The sequence below is a fragment of the Orcinus orca genome, chromosome 3, assembly GCF_937001465.1.
Source record: "Orcinus orca chromosome 3, mOrcOrc1.1, whole genome shotgun sequence".
NCBI classification, from domain to species: Eukaryota; Metazoa; Chordata; class Mammalia; order Artiodactyla; family Delphinidae; genus Orcinus; species Orcinus orca.
This window is the reverse complement of record NC_064561.1, coordinates 10,467,771-10,486,193: the sequence shown is the minus strand read 5'-3', so window position 1 is coordinate 10,486,193 and position 18,423 is coordinate 10,467,771. Positions and strand designations below refer to the sequence as shown.

Sequence of the window (18,423 nt, the reverse complement as noted above, 5' to 3'; positions counted from 1 at the left end):
GTCCATCGACAGAAGAATGGATAAAGAAGATGTGGCACATATATACAATGGAATATTACTCAGCCATAAAAAGAAATGAAATTGAGTTATTTGTCATGAGGTAGATGAACCTAGAGTTTGTCATACAGAGTGAAGTAAATCAGAAAGAGAAAAACAAATACTGTATGCTAACACACATGTATGAAATCTAAAAAAAAAAGGTTCTGATGAACCTAGGGGCAGGACAGGAATAAAAAAGCAGACAGAGAGAATGGACTTGAGGACACGGGGAGGCGGCAGGGTAAGCTGGGATGAAGTGAGAGAGTGGCACTGACATATATACACTACGAAATGTAAAGCAGATAGCTAGTGGGAAGCAACCACATAGCACAGGGAGATCAGCTCCATGCTTTGTGTCCACCTAGAGGGGTGGGATAGGGAGGGTGGGAGGGAGACGCAAGAGGGAGGGGGTATGGGAATATATGTATACGTATAGCTGATTCACTTTGTAATACAGCAGAAACTAACAAAACATTGTAAAGCAATTATATTCCAATAAAGATGTTAAAGAAATAAAAGATAGGGGCTTCCCTGGTGGCGCAGTGGTTGAGAGTCCGCCTGCCGATGCAGGGGACTTGGGTTCGTGCCCCGGTCCGGGAGGATCCCACATGCCGCAGAGCAGCTGGGCCCGTGAGCCATGGCCGCTGAGCCTGCGCATCCGGAGCCTGTGCTCCGCAATGGGAGAGGCCGCAACAGTGAGAGGCTCGCGTATCACAAAAAAAAAAAAAAGAAATAAAAGATAAACTGAAAAACCTTTAGCTAGACTCATGAAGACAAAAAAGAGAAGATCCAAATAAATAAAATCAGAAATGAGAAATGTTACAACAGGTACCACAGAAATACAAAGGATCAGAAGAGACTTCTATGAACAATTACACGCCCCCAAAATTGGACAACCTATAAGGAATTCCTAGAAACATACAACCTCCCAAGACTGAATCATGAAGAAATAGGAAATCTGAAAAGGCCAATTACTAGTAAGGTGATTCAATCAGTAATCTAAAACCTCCCATCAAAGAAAAGTCTAGGGCCAGCTAGCTTTACTGGTGAATTCTAACAAACATTTAGAGAAAACTAATATCAATCCTTTGCAAACTCTTCCAAAAAATAGGACAGAACACTTCGAAACTCATTTTACAAGGCCAACATTCTGCTCATACCAAAACCAGACAAGGACCCCACAAGAAAATTACAGGCCAGGAAGAAAGTAAATATAAGAATCCTGAAGAAACTATTATTATACAAAGTTCAACAACAAATTAAAGGGATCACACACCATGTCCATGTGGGATTTATTCCAAGGATGCAAGGATGGTTCAACAGCTGTGTATCAATCAATGTGATACACCACATTAACAAAATGAAGGATAATAACCACACGGTCATCTTGATAGATGCAGAAAAAGCATTTGACAAAATTCAACATCCATTTATGATAAAAATTCTCAATAAAGTGGGTATAGAGGGAATGTACCTCAATATAATAAAAACCATATATTACAAGCCCACAGTTAACATCATACTCATCAGTGAAAAGCTGAAAGTATTCCCTCTAAGATCAGGAACAAGGCAAGGATGCCCACTCTTGCCACTTTTATTCAACATAGTATTGGAAGTCCTAGCCATAGCAATCAGAGAGAGAGAGAGAGAGAGAGAGAGAGAGGGAGAGAATCTAAATTGGAAAGGAATAAGTAAAATTGTCACTCTTTGCAGATGACATAACACTATGCACAGAAAATCTAGTGACACCAAAAAACTACTAGGGCTCATTAATAAATTTGGTACAGTTGCAGGATACAAAATTAATATACAGAAAAGCTGAAAGCTTTTCTTCTAAGATCAGGAACAAGACAAAGATGCCCACTACATAGTATTGGATAAGCTAAAACAATTAGGCAAGAAAAAGAAACAAAAAGCATCCAAATTGGAAAGAAAGAAGTAAAACCGTCACTATTTGCAGATGACATGACATTATATATAGAAAGCTCTAAAGACTCCATCATATCTGTTGGAACCAATAAACAAATTCAGTAAAGCTGCAGGATACAATATCAATATACAAAAATCTATCTCTATACACTAACAATGAATTATCAAAAATAGAAATTAAGAAAATAATACTAATTAGGAGTTTGGTATTAACAGTTACATGCTACTATATATAAAATAGGTATAAATAAGGACCTATTATTTAGCACAAGGAGCTATATTCAGTATCTTGTAATAACCTATGATGGAAAATAATCTGAAAAAGGATTATATATAACTGAATCACTTTTACTGTATACCTGAAACTAACACAACATTGTAAATCAAGTATACTTCAATTTTAAAAAAAAGCCAATTAGTAATTAGTAAATCAGATCATATTCTAATTAGATCAAACTCTTGAAAACCAGGAATTTCAGTCTGAGAGAAAAGAGATACACATTTACTAGACAGACTAAAATCCTGTAGTCCTGTGGAAACATCAGTCTAAACTTAAATTTTATCTTTTGTAAAAAAACAAAAAATTCTCTACTTCAGTGACAAAAAAAAAAAAAGAGAGAAAACAATTCTATTTACAACTGCATTAAAAAGAATAAAATACCTGAGAATAAATTTAACCAAGGATGTGAAAGACTTGTATACTGAAATTTATAAGGTGCTGATGAAAGAAATTGAAGATTCAAATAAATGGAAAGATATTTTGCCCTCATGGATTAGAAATATGTCCATTCTACCCAAGGCAATGAACAATTCAATGCAATCCCTATCCAAATTTCAATGGCATTTTCCACAAAATAGAACAAACAATACTAAAATTTGTATGGAACCACAAAGACACTGAATAGCCAAAGTAATCTTGAGAAAGAACAATACTGGTAGCATAATGCGTCCTGATTTCAAACTATATTACAAAGCTAAAAACAAAACAGTATGGTATTGGCATAAAACAGACATATATAGATCAGTGAAACAGAATAAAGAGTCTAAGGAAAAAACCCCATGCGTATATGGTCAATTAATTTTTGGCAAAGAAACCCAGAATATACAATGGGGAAAGGACAGTTTCTTCAATAAGTGGTTTGGGAAAACTGGACAGCTACATGCAAAGGAATGAAACTGGACCACTATCTTACACCATATACAAAAATCAACTCAAAATGAATTAACTAAATTGGAAGATTGGGATAGACATACACACACTAATATATAAAAAATAGAGGACTTCCATGGTGGTGCAGTGGTTAAGAATCTGCCTGCCAATGCAGGGGACACAGGTTCCATCCCTGGTCTGGGAAGATCCCACATGCCGCGGAGCAACTAAGCCCATGTGCCACAACTGAGCCTGTGCTCTAGAGCCCACATGCCACAACTACTGAGCCCATGTGCCACAACTACTGAAGCCTGCATGCCTAGAGCCCATGCTCCGCAATGAGAAGCCACCGCAATGAGAAACCCGTGCACCACAATGAAGAGTAGCCCCCACTCTTTGCAACTAGAGAAAGTCTGCATGCATCAACGAAGACCCAACACAGCCAAAAATAAATAAATAAATAAATTCAAAAAAAAGATAGTAAGGACCTACTGTATGTATAGCACAGGGAACTCTACTCAATACTCTGAAATGACGTATATGGGAAAAGAATCTAAAAAAGAGTGGATATGTGTATAACTGATTTACTTTGCTGTACACCTGAAACTAACACAACATTGTAAATCAACAATACTCCAATAAAATTTTTTTTAAATGGCATAAGACTTGACATAAGCCTCAATACCATAAGAATCCTAGAAGAAAACACAGGCAGTAACCTCTTTGATATCAGTCTTGGAGATGATTTTTTTGGTTTTGACACCAAAAACAAAAGCAAGAAAAGCAAAAGTGAACAAGTGGGACTACATCAAACTAAAAAGCTTCTGCACAGCCATGGAAACCATCAACAAAATGAAAAGGCAAACTACTGAGTGGGAGAAAATACTTGCAATCAAATGTGATAAGGAATTACTATCCAAAATATATAAAGAACTCATACAACTCAACAGCACAAAAACAATCTGATTTAAAAAAAATGAACAGAGGATCTGAACTGATACTTATCCAGAAACATACAGATGGCCAGTAGGTACACGAAATGTGCTCAACATTACTACCACAATGAGATATCACCTCACACCTGTTAGAATGACTATTATCAAAAAGACAAAAACTAACAGGTGTTGGTGAGTAAGTGCAGAGAAGGCAACTCTTGCACATTGTTGGTGGGGATGTAAATTGATGAAGCCACTATGGAAACCAGTGTGGAGGTTCCTCAAAAAATTTAAAAATCCAAACAAATTTTTTGGCCAACCCAATATTTGCACCCCCATGTTCTCTGCAACACTATTTACAATAGCCAAGACATGGAAACAACCTAAGTGCCCAATGATGGATGAATGGATTTAAAAAATGTGTACACACACACACACACACACACACACACACATATATATATAATGGAATATTAGTCAGTCATAAAAAGGAAATCTTGCCATTTGTGACATGGATGGACCTTAAGGGTATTATGCTAAGTGAAATAAGTCAGAGAGAAAAATACCATATGATCTCACCTATATATGGAATCTGAAGCAAAGAACGAAAACCCTGAGTATTCCCTGGCAGTCCAGTGATTGGGATGTGGTGCTTTCACGGCCGTGGGCCTGGGTTCAATCCCTGTTCAGGGAACTAAGATCCTGCAAGCCATGCAGCAAAACAAACAAACAAAAAACCCCAAGTTCACAGATATGGAGAATAGAGTGGTAGCTGCCAGAGGTGGGACGTGAAGGTGTGTGGGGGGGGGAGGGGCTGTTGAGGGGTGGGCAAAATAGGTGAAGGCAGATCAAAAATTACAAACTTTCAGTTATAAAATAAGTCAGGGGATATAATGTGCAGCATTGTGACTATAATTAATAATACTTTATTGCATATCGGAAAGTTGCTGAGAGGAAATTTCAAAAATTTTCATCACAAGAAAAAAAACTGTAACTGTGTGATGATGTTACGCTAGTTTAACTAGACTTATTGTGGTAATACTTCACAATGTATACAAATATCAAATCGTTATGTTGTACACTTGAAATATATCAATTATATCTCAATAAAAATAAGTAAAATGACCAAAAAAAGAAATGATTAAGGAAGACATAAAAATTGCAGGAATAGAGACTATCAACAAAACCAAAAGCTGGTGTGCTTTGAAATAATCAGTAAAATTGATAAAGGTCTAGTCAAGCTAACTGAGTAAAAAGGGTAGACAGAAGTTAGTAATATCAAGAATGAAAGGAGTGTAAATAAAATGGAAAAGCATTTGATAGAATCTAACATCCACTTATGATAACACACTAGGAATAGAGGGGAGTTCAGGCTCTTGAGATAGAACATCTTCATGAAACTTGTAGGCAACATCACAATGGTGAGAAACTAGATGCTTTTTTTTTGTAAGGTAAGAAACTAGGTAAGGAAGTCTCCTCTCACCACTCCTATTCAACACTGTACTGGAAGACCTAGCTAATGCAATAAGGCAAGAAAAGGAAATAAAATGTATACAGATTGGGAAGAAAGAAATAAAACTGTCTTTGTTGTGTATGACATGATTTTCTATGTAAAATATCTGAAAGAAACCATAACACCAGAGATCCCTCCAGGAATTAATGAGAGTATAGAAAGACTGAGAATACAGAAGTCAACTGCTTTCTTATAGACCCAGAGAAATATAGCCAACTGATCTTTGATAAAGGACTAAAAGGCAATTCAATGGAAAAAAGAAAGTCTTTTCAACAAACAGTACTGGAAATAGTGGATATCCACATGCAAAAAACAAGTAAACCTAGACACAGACCTTACACAAAACTTAAAATAGACCACAGCTCTAAATGTAAAATGCAAAAGTAAAAAACTTCTAGAAGATAACATAGGAGAAAATCAAGGTGATCTTGTGTTAATTGATGAATTTTAAGATACAACACCAAAAGCAAGATCCAAGAAAGAAAACAATAAGCTTCACTTCATTAAAATCCCCTGTGCTACAAAAGACAGTGGTAAGAGAATATAAAGACAGTCACAGATTGGGGAAAAAATCTTTGCAGAACACTTATCTGACAAAGAACTGGTATCCAACATGTCTAAAGAACTCTTAAAATGCAACAGTAAGATGACAAACAATCCAGTTAAAAAATGGGCAAAATTCGGGACACTTCCCTGGTGGTCCAGTGGTTAAGACTCCACACTTCCAATGCAGGGGGCGTGGGTTTGATCCCTGGTTGGGGAACTAAGATCCCACATGCTGTGTGGCACAGCCAAAAAAAAAAAAAATAGGGCAAAATTGAAAATAAGCAAGAATCCCTGGGGAAAAAAAGTAAAGTCCCAAACATGGGGGAAAAATGGGCAAAAGATTTGCACACACATCAATAAAGAAGATATACAGATGTTAAATAAGCATATGAAAAGAAGCTCAACATCAAATATCATTAGGAAATTGCAAATAAAACAAATAGATACCACTAAACGGTTATTACAACGGGTAAAATACAAAACACTCAGAATACCAAATATTGATGAAGATGTAAAGCTACAGGAATCCTTACTCATTGCTGACGCGAATGGAAAATGGTATGCCTACTTTGGAAGACAGGCGGTTTTTTCACAAAACTAAACATACCCTTATCATAGGATCTAGCTCCTAGATTATACTCCTTGTATATTTATATTTACCCAAATGAGTTGAAAACTTGTCTTCACACAGAAATATGCAAATCAGTGTTTATAGGTGTTTTATGCATAATTGCCAAGACTTAGATTTAAGCAAGATACACTTCAATAGTTGAATAAACAACCAGTGGTATATCCATATGATGAAATATTGTTCAGTGATAAAAAGAAACGAGCTATCAAGCTATCAACAGAAAGGAGGAAGCTGCTGTGTACTGGTTTGTTATAATTTCAAATTAATGCATTTATGGCTTAAGTGAAGTTGTTTTGATCTACTTGTTTATGGCTCAAGTAAAGATATTTTGGTCCAAGAGTGAATTTGTTTACTTTGGGAGGCCATGTCAGGATGACGCCATCAAAATTGTGCTTATCATTATGAACATGTGGAGGAGTGACAATCATGTGACTGACATTTAAACTTTAAACACCAAGAATCTGTGAGGACTTAAGTTGAGTGTTCAGTCTGAGTAAGGCTACTCTTTGCTAATCTAAAAAGCTCTCAGAAGATCATGAGACACTTGCTCCTGCTGTGGCCAGGTTACTCTTGGATAGCAATGGTGTTAAACCAAGCAGCAGTCTCAGGAAGAGAAGGGACATATTTGTTTCTGCCTTGGCGAGCCTACTCCTCATAGGCAGTGGTGCAAGCCATGAAATGGTCCCTGGACCAAGCAGCCTACCTTGCCTGCCAACACTACTGCCTTTGCTCAGCAAGGAGGGATCTAAGCGGGCATCTGATACCCAGCTTTTAGTTGGAAGGACTGACGCTATCACGAACCAATTCATATAAAGGTGCAACTCAACTAAATTTGGACTTTATTTCTTTCATCTTCCCTTTGGCTGGAACAACAGTGTAATTAAACTATCATTGGTTTGGGGTACGTTATGTCTTTACTGGCTTATTAAGAGACATTATCCTATTTGCTATTGGCTTGTAAAATATTATAAATTATAATTCCCGCAGTTGAACCTGTGTTAAAATAAATTACTGGCAAAGACAGTCTCAGTCTCTGAGCATAATTTGCCTGAACGAAACAGGAAACTTAGAAGCATATCGCTAAGTGAAAGAAGACACTCTGACAAGGCTACATACTGTATGATTCCTACTGTTTAGGACATTCTGGAAGAGTTAAAACTATGAGCCAGGAAAAAGATCTTTGCTTGGGAAGGATTTGGGGGTTTGAGGGAGGGACGAATGGACAGGTGAAGCACAGGGTATCCTTAGCAAAGTTAAACTATTCTATAGAAATGATGGACACAGGTCATTATACATTTGCCAAAATCCCTACATTGTATAACACAAAGAGTCAAGGCTAATATAAACAGTGGACTTTATAGCATCGATATTGATCCATCGATTGTAACAAATATACCATAATAGTATGAGATGTAAAAATAGTACAAACTGTGTGGATGCAGAGGGGTCAAGTGGAAACACTCTGTACTTTCTGATCAATTTTTCTGTAAGCCTAAAATGTTCTAAAAAACCGGATATCTCACTGTTTCATACCTTACTATTTTTTAAATCCTTTACAAACATTATTTAAAATTAAGAGAAATTTATATACACCGTACTTTCCTACCTAGTAGTCTGTTTTTAATTAACTGTTGCTACTTTATTTTTAAATTAATTTTAATTTTTCTACATAGGAAATCATTCTAAATTTAATTCTTTAAACACTGTTGGGTATAAAACTGCAAACTGTAGAAAGTGAAAAACTTCAAATGTCTTTCTAACTAAAAGGACAAACGACATCATAGTTTGTCCCTCCACTATATTTCACATTCAGGATATGGTCAGGAATGAGTAGCATATTATAATGCATTAGGGGTTTGCATTTAATCCATGAAGAAACCTACTAGGATTTTCAAAGACTTTCCTAAGTTTGAGTAGTTTTTCTCATATCAATTAAAACAGAAATTCAACAGTTTTTTTCACTCATCAACACAAGTAGAAATTCACTTGCCTTAAGAATTGTACAGCCTTTTAAATATCAAAGTTCTCTAGGGACAAGCACATACAAAAACTGATCTAAAAATGAAAAATGTGCCTGAGAACCTAAACATACCCATCTCACAGCTTAAGATTCTGTTGCCTAAAAGGCGCAGAAATTCTGTTTGGTTCCAGGATTTTCTTGCCTTAAACACATATTTTTCAATCAACTTATATTTTTCAAAGCCTAAGAAATCAAAAATCATATACACTCACCAAGGAAATAAAATTGCAAACTGCTAAGGGAAACTAGAGTTAAAGGACTGAAATATCCAATACATAAAGGCATCTAAAGAAAAGAAACACAAATATTCAAATCAGCTCAGGTAAGAAGTCTGCTTGCCCACAGTTAAGAACGAAAACCCACATTCAGAAAGTTAAACACATTCCCAAGCTTGGGGTCTAGATACCCAGGTTGAGATACAACCCCTAAGGTGGGTCAGTCCCTGGTGAAGGAGGGTAGGGACACCTGAACAGTCACCGGAGAGAACTCTCCTCACATTCTCACAAGTGAGGAAATTCTCAGGTAGATTCAGTTTAAGATCCGACTTAAACTCCCAAATTCATAAACTTTTTGTCCAGGAGACAGAACTCCTGACCACAGACTTTTTTAATACACAAAATACACTCTGAGTGCACCTATATCATGGATGCAGAACTCAAACATAAAACATCTAGGCCAAAGAAAACCCCCCCACTGCCGGCTCCAGATGGGAACTTTAGGTTGGAGTCACTGGCCTCAGGCCTCTGCTCCAGTCACAATACTTTGGATCACCAATGATAATTTAAATGACATAAACCCAGTGATTCAATAATCCAGAAAAATCACTCAACCCAGTATTTATGTGTAAAGGAAGAGAGAAGACTGTAAGGCAATTTTATTTTTTCAACAGGAAAATCCCAAAACACCTATTCCTGTCGGAAAATGAAGATGTCAATGAATTAATTCCAAAAAAAGAAACTGATTTGTAAACAATCGTATTGGAACACTTGTAGATTTTGCAAGTCTAAGTCCTGATATGCCATTGGAAATCACCCAAAAGACCTCAGAATATTACTACATCCACTCAGGGTGGGGAAAAAAAAAAAAGGAAACAAAAATTTTAACACAGAGAATGTAATAATGAAATATTTTTCTGAAATTCACCTTTCTTGCCTCTTTGGAAAAACTTTATACTGTCTCCCCAGGTCTACTGAATAAATAAAATTTACACTTATTGAAAAACGGAGTCTCAAATAAGCGAATAAATCTTTTCAAAGAGAGAAACTCAGGAACGGAGGCAGTGCTGAAAAAAGATCACCCAGGAAAGTTTCTCAAGAGGACCCTCCACCCAAAGGTCTTCCCATAGGATGTCCGTGACCAAGAAAGATTTTGAGAGGAGAGGCACAAGCATTCCATATAACATATTCCAGGTAGTGGGTCTCTGCTTTCCTCTCAAGTAAAACAGCTGTAACAATAAATCTTTAAAAAGAGCCATCCATGGCTCCGTTGATAAATGATTAAACAATTAAAATACTGCATCCGTTTGCAACGCACCACGGAGAAAAACAGTTATTAGTGATACTATGAACTGCAGAGGGGAAGATGGCATTTGGGAATGCGGGGAAACATCTGTAAATTTAGGGATTTATTGCCAGCCCTAGGAAGAGCTAGGCTGGGGGGACAGGGTCGTGGATTTGAGATCCTGTTCCTCAAACATTTTAAAAAGTGAGAGTAAAATGATTCCCCTGGAGAGAAAGGGGGAACCGGACACCCCCAGACCACAGCTGCTCCCACACGTGTACCCCAGAGACCGAGTCACGATTGCCCCAAGTCCCTCCCTATGGCCACCGCGCCGTGTGGGGGAGACTCGGGTTCGCAGGGACAGGACAGGACACCCGGGGGTCCCTGCTGTCAACCCAGCCCCTAAGGCTGTGTGGCACGCCACCGGCTGACTCGGGTCCGCAGACTCTGGAGTTGGCCGCACGGGAGGCCCGCTTCCATCAGTCCCACCGCCTCCCTCTACCAACACCCGATCCCGCACACTCACCGTTTTTCGGTGTCTGGAGTTTCCGGTTGTCCACGCCATGACCGCCGCGGCAAGTGCCGGTCACAGCGACACAGAATGCGGCATAACCACCTGGAGCCTTTAAGAGCAGCAGGAGCTGATACGGCCACTGTCAGAACAAGCGGCACTGAGCACGCAGTCCACGCCTCTGGCGTCATCGTAGCAGCACCGCCACGTAAAATAATCGGCGACTTCCCTGATTGGACAGTTCACAGGGCCCCGCCCCCCCATGCCTGAGTGACAGGAGGGCGGAGGTCGCGTCTTTGAGCCAGCCTTGTCCTGGCAGTGCGTGGGAAATGTTCTCTCCAAGGACACATCGTCAAACCGTAAGACCACTAAGGCCTGTCACAGAACTGTGACCCTTCACAAACATGGACACTTCTGTGTCCTCACTATTCGGTAATAATGAGGCTGTTCCAGGAATTCCCTGGCCGTCCACTGGTTAGGGCTCCGTTCTTCCACTGCAGGGGGCACGGGTTGGATCCCTGGTCTGGAAACCAAGGTCCCACAAGCCCCACAGAGCAGCTCCCACCCCCCCCCCCCAAAAAAGACTCTGTTCCACTTTCATCTTTAACCATTTCCTTTAGGAGAATTCTGTCCCCCCTCGCCACCCTCACTCATCTGGTACTTTAAGTCCCCTGGCCTCAGGGGCACCTGGCTCTGGTGGGAGGATGAACCCCACAGTCCTAGACCAGCCCTGAAGCCTCAAACACTAGCATGTGTGAAACACAGGCAGAGAAACCACCTTTTCAATGGAATTCCATCAATACTCGTTTGTCGAAAGGTCAAAGGAGGTAAAACTGAAAGAACACTGCTGAGTGAAAAATATTTAGATGGTAAGGGTATGTAGATAAACAAATCAGGACAGTGGTCATGAATGGGGCAGGATGGAGATAAGTCAGGGATGGGAACATCAGTACACCTCACCACAGGCCATTTAAGAATCTTCATGATGATTCCAAGGATGTGTATATTATTACGAAATCTTACCACAAAACATTTTGTACATTTTTCCCTGAATATATTTTATGATAAAAATTTTAAGAAGAAATTCAGTTTGGAAAATAACATAATTTGTATATGTTTTTTTGCCCTGTAAGGTGGCAATCTGAGTTTTCATTCATGGTTTTGGCAGCAAAAATTAGTAATATCGACTGAAAAAAATGCACAATATAAAAGTTGAGAATTATGTTTTATGTGGCAGACTTCCTGAGTTCTCAAGCCTGGGAGGCCGTCTCTCAGGTAGCTCTGAGGGGCTCCAAAAAGGTAAGGGAGAAGCCAGGATATATAGGAGTTTTGCGATAAAAACAAGGTAGTGGAACATCAAAAGATTACTGTTAATTAAAGAAAACCAGATATCTCAAGTTAATGAATTAGCGCTTTTCTACATGTGGGAAGATGTGAGAGTCTGGGCTCACTGAAAACATTCCTTTGATATGCACCTTCACTATCTAGGGCCAGTATCCTTTTTTCCCACCCTGAATCCCCTCAGGGTGCACAGTTGGGGATGGCTTGATGGCTGATGACTTGATGGCTGCAACATCCTTTGTTTATCGATATGGCAGGCAGCATTTTTCATCCACAGTAACAAGCCATGTATCTATTGGGTTGGTCAAAAAGTTCGTTTGGGTTTTTCCACCTTATGGTCCACCTTATGGAAAAACCCAAATGAACATTTTGGCCAACCCAATATTTAGAAAAAATGGATTACATAAATTCATCATCATTTGTACCTTTTAAAAATAAAGGGTGGCGTGCACTGATACGTAAAAATCTGGAGTATTTATCAATAGAACAATTAAGCAAAGTGTATTGATAAAGATACTGAGAAATAAAATATTGCCTGCCATATCAGTAAGCAAACGATGTCACAGTCATCAGCGATTGCAGCGCCGAAAAGGTGAGCCGGTGAGCCCGGAGGAAGCTCAGGATGTGAAAACACAGGATACTGGCCCCAGATAGCTGAGGTGCATATCAAAGGAATGGTTTCAGTGAGCCCAGACTCTTGCATCTTCCCATACATAGAAAAGCGCTAAATTCCTTAACTTGAGATACAGTAAGTCCCTGCAAACAACCCTTCAAGTTGCGGACTTTCAAAGATGCAAATGAGCGTTAGGCGTGAGTGAAACTGCAGCTTGCCCTCCGTCTCCTATTGCTGAAGATCCTTCAGCTCTACCATCTCCCACCTCCTCCCTCTCCTCCAGTCAGTCACTCTTCTTGCCTGTTCACTCGATGCCAGCCCTGTATGCCAGCTGTTGTACTGTACTACTGTACTTTTCAAGGGACTGTACTGTAAGATTAAAAATGTTTTATTTCTTTTTTTAATGTATTATTTGTGTGAAAAGTATTATAAACCTATTTCAGTACAGTACCATATAGCGATGGTGTTAGTTGGATACCTAGACTAACTTTGTTGGACTTACAAACAAATCGGACTGATGAATGTGCTCTCAGAACCAGAACTCATTCTTATGTAGAGGACTTACTGTAACTAGTTTTCTTTTATTAACAGTAATCTTTTGTTCCTACTACTGCCCTTTGTTGCAAAACTCCTATATATCCTAGCTCCCCTCTTGCCTCCTCAGAGCAGTTTTCTCAGGGTTACTTGAAATGCTGCCTCCGGACTTGAACTCCTCAGTATGTCCACTGAAGAAAACACAACTCTCAACTTCCAGGTTGTGAATATTTTTTTCAGTTGACAATACCTTACCCCTTCTATAACTGTTATGGTAACCTACTGTGTTAGGGGGGTCCCTACCCTAGGTTTGACTGACAACACATTACTGCCAGGAACATATGAAAGAGTTTATTACTTCCATAATGGAAGTGTCTGGGGAGGGCAGGGAAGGCCTCTTAAGCAGGTGGGAAGTGCCTTGACAGAACAAGGAAAGGAGCTGCCTGGCCTGAGTTTTTTTCGTTTGTTTTTTTAAAAATTTGTATTGGAGTATAGTTGATTTACAATGTTGTGTTAGTTTCTGCAGTACAGCAGAGAGAATCAATTATACATAAACATATATCCACTCTTTTTTAGATTCTTTTCCCATATAGGTCATTACAGAGGACTGAGTAGGGTTCCTGTGCTATACATTAGGTCTCTATTAGTTATCTATTTTATTTATTTTAATTTAAAAAAATTTTTTGGCCACACCATGCAGCACATGGGATCTTAGTTCCCAGACCAGGGATTAAACCTGTGCCTCCTGCATTGGAAGTGGAGAGTCTTAACCACTGGACACCAGGGAAGTCCCTCTATTTTATATATGTTAGTGTGTATATGTCAATCCCAATCTCCCAATTTAACCTTCCCCACCCCCCCTTCCCCCCAGTAACCATGTTTGCTTTTCACATCTATGACTCTATTTCTGTTTTATAAATAAGTTCAGTTGTGCCATTTTTTTAGATTCCACATATAAGCGATATAATATGATATTTGTCTTTCTCTGTCTGACTTACTTCACGCAGTATGAGAATCTCTAGGTCCATCCATGTTGCTGCAAATTTTGGCCTGAGGTTTTTGTTTGTTTGTCTGTTTTAATTGAGATTAGGAGGTGGACTAGTGTGAGATTTTGCACATAAAGGCAGAGGCTACCAAGGATTTCATCTCCTACCAGCACCAAAGAAGTAAGCACTCAGGGCTTCTTGTCATCTTGTACAGATGTGGGGCACCAGGAGAAGGAAGGATGAGGCTTTAAAAGTTGTCAGCAGTCAAGCATAAAAAAATGGAGTCAGACTTCTAGATTCTCATCTGGCATGTAAAGAGCACAGAAGGGGACATTCCTATAATCCTCACCAGAAAAAAGCAAACAAACCTAAAATTAACGACTCGGATCCATCAAACCATTAATCACAGGGCCGACTGCTGTCTCCAAAATTGGAGAGACAGTAAAATAGAAAATTTGAAATACGCCCACAATATTCTGCTCTTAACAATGCCTGTCCTCAAAAGAGTCTGTTTTGCCAGTGCCTCTAACTGACACGGTGGGAGGGTGACGTAGGAGATGGATGGGCCCCTGGGCCAGACAGCTGGTGTTCGTCAAGTGGAGCAAAACTGAAGTTTTGTCCTCAGCCAGACAAGAATGATGCCCGTTTCCCTTCCTCCACTGATATGGAGGGAATGAACTAGCAGTGGGGAGTTTGTTGCAGCAAAAATAGAAATGAAGTTTTTCCTCTCCTGAGAACAAGGAAAGTTAAGGGAACAGTGATCAGGCTAGAGAAGAAACAAACAGGCCTGAGTTAATCACTCCTAGCTATATTTTAACTGTTACTAATCTGTAGTGTCTGTAACTAGATTAGTCCTTCACAAAGCTAACCTATCACTACCTGACACTATGTGAATTACATCCTGCACCTATCACCCCCTAACTCTGTGTGATGTAAATTACATCCTTCACCTGGTGTTTAAGCTCCCTGCACTCCCTTACTACAAGTCACCCCTTGTCGCTTTTTGCATTTCAGAAAGAAGGTCACAGGCCAATAAACCAGAGACAAACAGGCCCAGTTACCGGGATGGGCTGCCTGACTCCAGCTGTGACTGTTTTGAAATAATGCAAGAAGAAGAAAAATGCAAGACCTTCATGATTTGATCCTTATCATACACCCCCGTACTTCGAGCCCCACCTATAAGATCTCCTCTGACTCCTCAGGAAGTGAGGGCACAGTTCTTGAGGTGCTAGCCTGCTGTGTTTTCCCCTTTGCCTGGCAAAGAATTAAAAGCTATCTTTCTTTTCCTCCAAAAACTCTGTCTCCATATTTCTGTTCAATATCAGTGCACAGAGAGCCAAGGTTTTTTTGGCAACAGGGGAAATTTGCTAACTTGAGTCCCCTCTAGCCTTTCTGCCTGACCTAAGTTGAGGGAGAGAGACCTCAGAAAGACTTGTGAGGTTGAGAGTTTTGTTTTGTTTAAATCCCAACAGCAAACACGTGGTGTGTTTTCTGAAACCACTTCACCAGCTCTCCAATCCCAACTGGGTGTCTTACAACTCAATTCTACCACTAACCAAAGTTAACATCAAATTCCACAGTTGAAGGGCCCAGTCCTGTTGTTGGGGGAACCTCTGACCGAAACTGCCCACCCTGGCCAGACACGATAGTAACCACTTGCAATGAGTTATCTTACAACAGGAGGTTCTGGTAAGGAATGAACTAACAGCTACCACCAACCATAAGAATTCGGCAAAGGTCAAAAGGAGAAAAGAGATGTCAGTCCGTATATCTTACCAACCTCCCAGAATCCTTCTCACTGGAATCCATCTTGGCTGAGCGATGGGCGTGCCACCAGGAAGGACCCTGAGTCAGAATGATCGGCCAGAGACAACCCAGAAACGAACCCCATTACTATAAAACGTGAGACTTTGAGCCATGTGGCAGAGCAGTTCTTCTGGGTTCCCCTACCCTGCTGCTCTCCACCCGGGCGCCCCTTCCCAGTGAAATCTCTCGCTTTGTCAGCATGTGTGTCTCCTTGGACAATTCATTTCTGAGTGTTAGACAAGAGCCCATTCTCAGGCCCTAGAAGGGGTTCCCCTTCCTGCAACACCACAAGACGGCCCCCATGTCAGATGCCAGCTGCAAATGCAAGGCCCAGGCCACACACGTTTCTGGATGGCTGACTACAAATTCGGAAGTTCCCTATAACCCCTCATATCTGTTAATTTGATAGAATGACTATTAGAACTAAGAAAAATGCTTTACTTATTATTATCAGTTTATCTGAAAAGATACAAGTCAGGGGGCTTCCCTGGTGGCGCAGTGGTTGAGAGTCCGTCTGCCGATGCAGGGGGCACGGGTTCGTGCCCCTGTCCGTGAAGATCCCACATACCGCGGAGTGGCTAGGCCCGTGAGCCATGGCCGCTGGGCCTGCGCGTCCGGAGCCTGTGCTCCGCAACGGGAGAGGCCACAACAGTGAGAGCCCCGCGTACCGCAAAAAAAAAAAAAGATACAAGTCAGGAACAGCCAAATGGAAAGGGTGCACAGGGCAAAGTAGGGAAACAGGGGTAGGAAGGTTCCATGCCCTCTCCTGGCATGACAGCCTCCCAGCACAGTGATGTGTTCAGCAACTCAGATATCTCTGAATCCCGAGGTTTAGGGGTTTTGATGGAGTTTTCAACATTGGGGGCTTGAGCATGGGCTGGGCTGAAAGCTCTAAGCCTCTAATCATAGCTTGTTCTTCCTGGTAACCATCCCCCATCATGAAATCATCTATGGGTCTGGAAACAGTTGCCTCATTAGAACATAAGATGCTACTATCACCCTTATCACATGGGAAATTCCAAGGGCTTTAGGAGGTCTTTGCTAAGAACCATGGACAAAGACCAAATATCTTTCTTATACCACAGAAGGGTCACAGTCCATGGTCACATACTGAGACCCAATCATGGGACTATAAAACATTTCCTTTCCACCCTCAACGTACCACCACATCAAGAAGACACCTGGGCTTCCCTGGTGGCGCAGTGGTTGAGAGTCCGCCTGCCGATGCAGGGGACACGGGTTCGTGCTCCGGTCCGGAAAGATCCCACATGCCGCGGAGCGGCTGGGCCCGTGAGCCATTGGGCCTGCGCGTCCGGAGCCTGTGCTCCGCAACGGGAGAGGCCACAACAGTGAGAGGCCCGCGTACCGGAAAAAAAAAAAAATGTATGTGTGTATATATATATATATATATATATATATATATATATATTAGGTGTTAGGATTAAATGAGATCTGGGTAAGGTGTTTGCACAGTCCCTGATATACGGTGAGCATTAAATAATTTTTATTTCCATTAATAATATTATTGATTTTATTATTAAATAAATGAACGCATAAATTTTCCTCCCTGGAAAAAAACATATCGCGTCTGTTTGACATGCACCACGGAGGACAAATAGTTGATAATGATGCTGTGAATTAGAGACGCAGGGCTTTGGGAAGGCGGGAAGGGACCTGGAATTTATGGATTTAATTCCAGCCCTAGGAAGAGCTAGGCTGGGGCGACAGGTTCGTGGTTTCGAGATTCTGCTTCCCCAAACATTTGGAGAACTCAGGAGAAAACGGGTCCTCTTGGGGAGAAAGGTGGCACTGGGGTCCCCACAGACTAAAGCTCCACCCACACTTAAAGACCAGACACAGAGTCTGAAGACTCTACCCGAGGTCAATGCACAATCCGAGGAGAGACAGGTTGCGGGTGCAGAGCTGCCCAGAGAGGCTCCGGGGCCAAAGTCACCACGCACAGTGATGGGACAGGACGCCCGAAGTCTCGGCAGCTGGCCCAGCCCCCGCGCTGAGAGCTGGAGGGGGCTTAGGTCTGAGCTGAGCCCCAGGCGGACTTGGGTCTGCAGACTCCGGAGTTGACCGCAGCAGGGTACGGGTCCAACAGTGGCAGGTTCCGACTCAACCCCTCCTCCCTGTCCTGGGACACCTGGCCCCTCAACTCACAATTTCCTGGCTTCTGGGGTTCCCCTGGGGTCCTCCCTTCCACTCCTGCCGCCTCTGCAGTTCACAGCATCATATACGCTGCAGACAGACACCTGGGACCCGGGAGAGCCGATGAAACGCTACGCTGAGCACCTACAGGTGCCTCTAAGCTGTCGGCTAAGTGTTGCCCCACCCACCTTCCCGTGCTGCGCCCCTGATTGGAC

At 41.1% G+C, this 18,423-nt stretch overlaps 1 protein-coding gene and 1 long non-coding RNA gene across 2 annotated transcripts in view; one reads left to right on the top strand and one right to left on the bottom strand.

Annotated features, from left to right (window-relative positions):
• The window catches only part of LOC101286474 (zinc finger protein 709), a 28,783-nt gene extending 17,845 nt beyond the window's left edge, over positions 1 to 10,938 (bottom strand). Inside the window, 1 exon segment of the mRNA XM_033401346.2 lies at positions 10,790 to 10,938. Coding sequence (XP_033257237.2) covers positions 10,790 to 10,828 — 39 coding nt within the window. The 5' untranslated portion in view covers positions 10,829 to 10,938.
• Positions 10,939 to 10,958: 20 nt separating this feature from the next.
• LOC125963780 (uncharacterized) lies at positions 10,959 to 15,543 on the top strand. The gene is made up of 2 exons (XR_007476163.1): positions 10,959 to 11,206; positions 15,263 to 15,543. It is a non-coding gene; the product is annotated as an uncharacterized LOC125963780 (long non-coding RNA).
• The last annotated feature ends 2,880 nt before the right edge of the window (positions 15,544 to 18,423 follow it).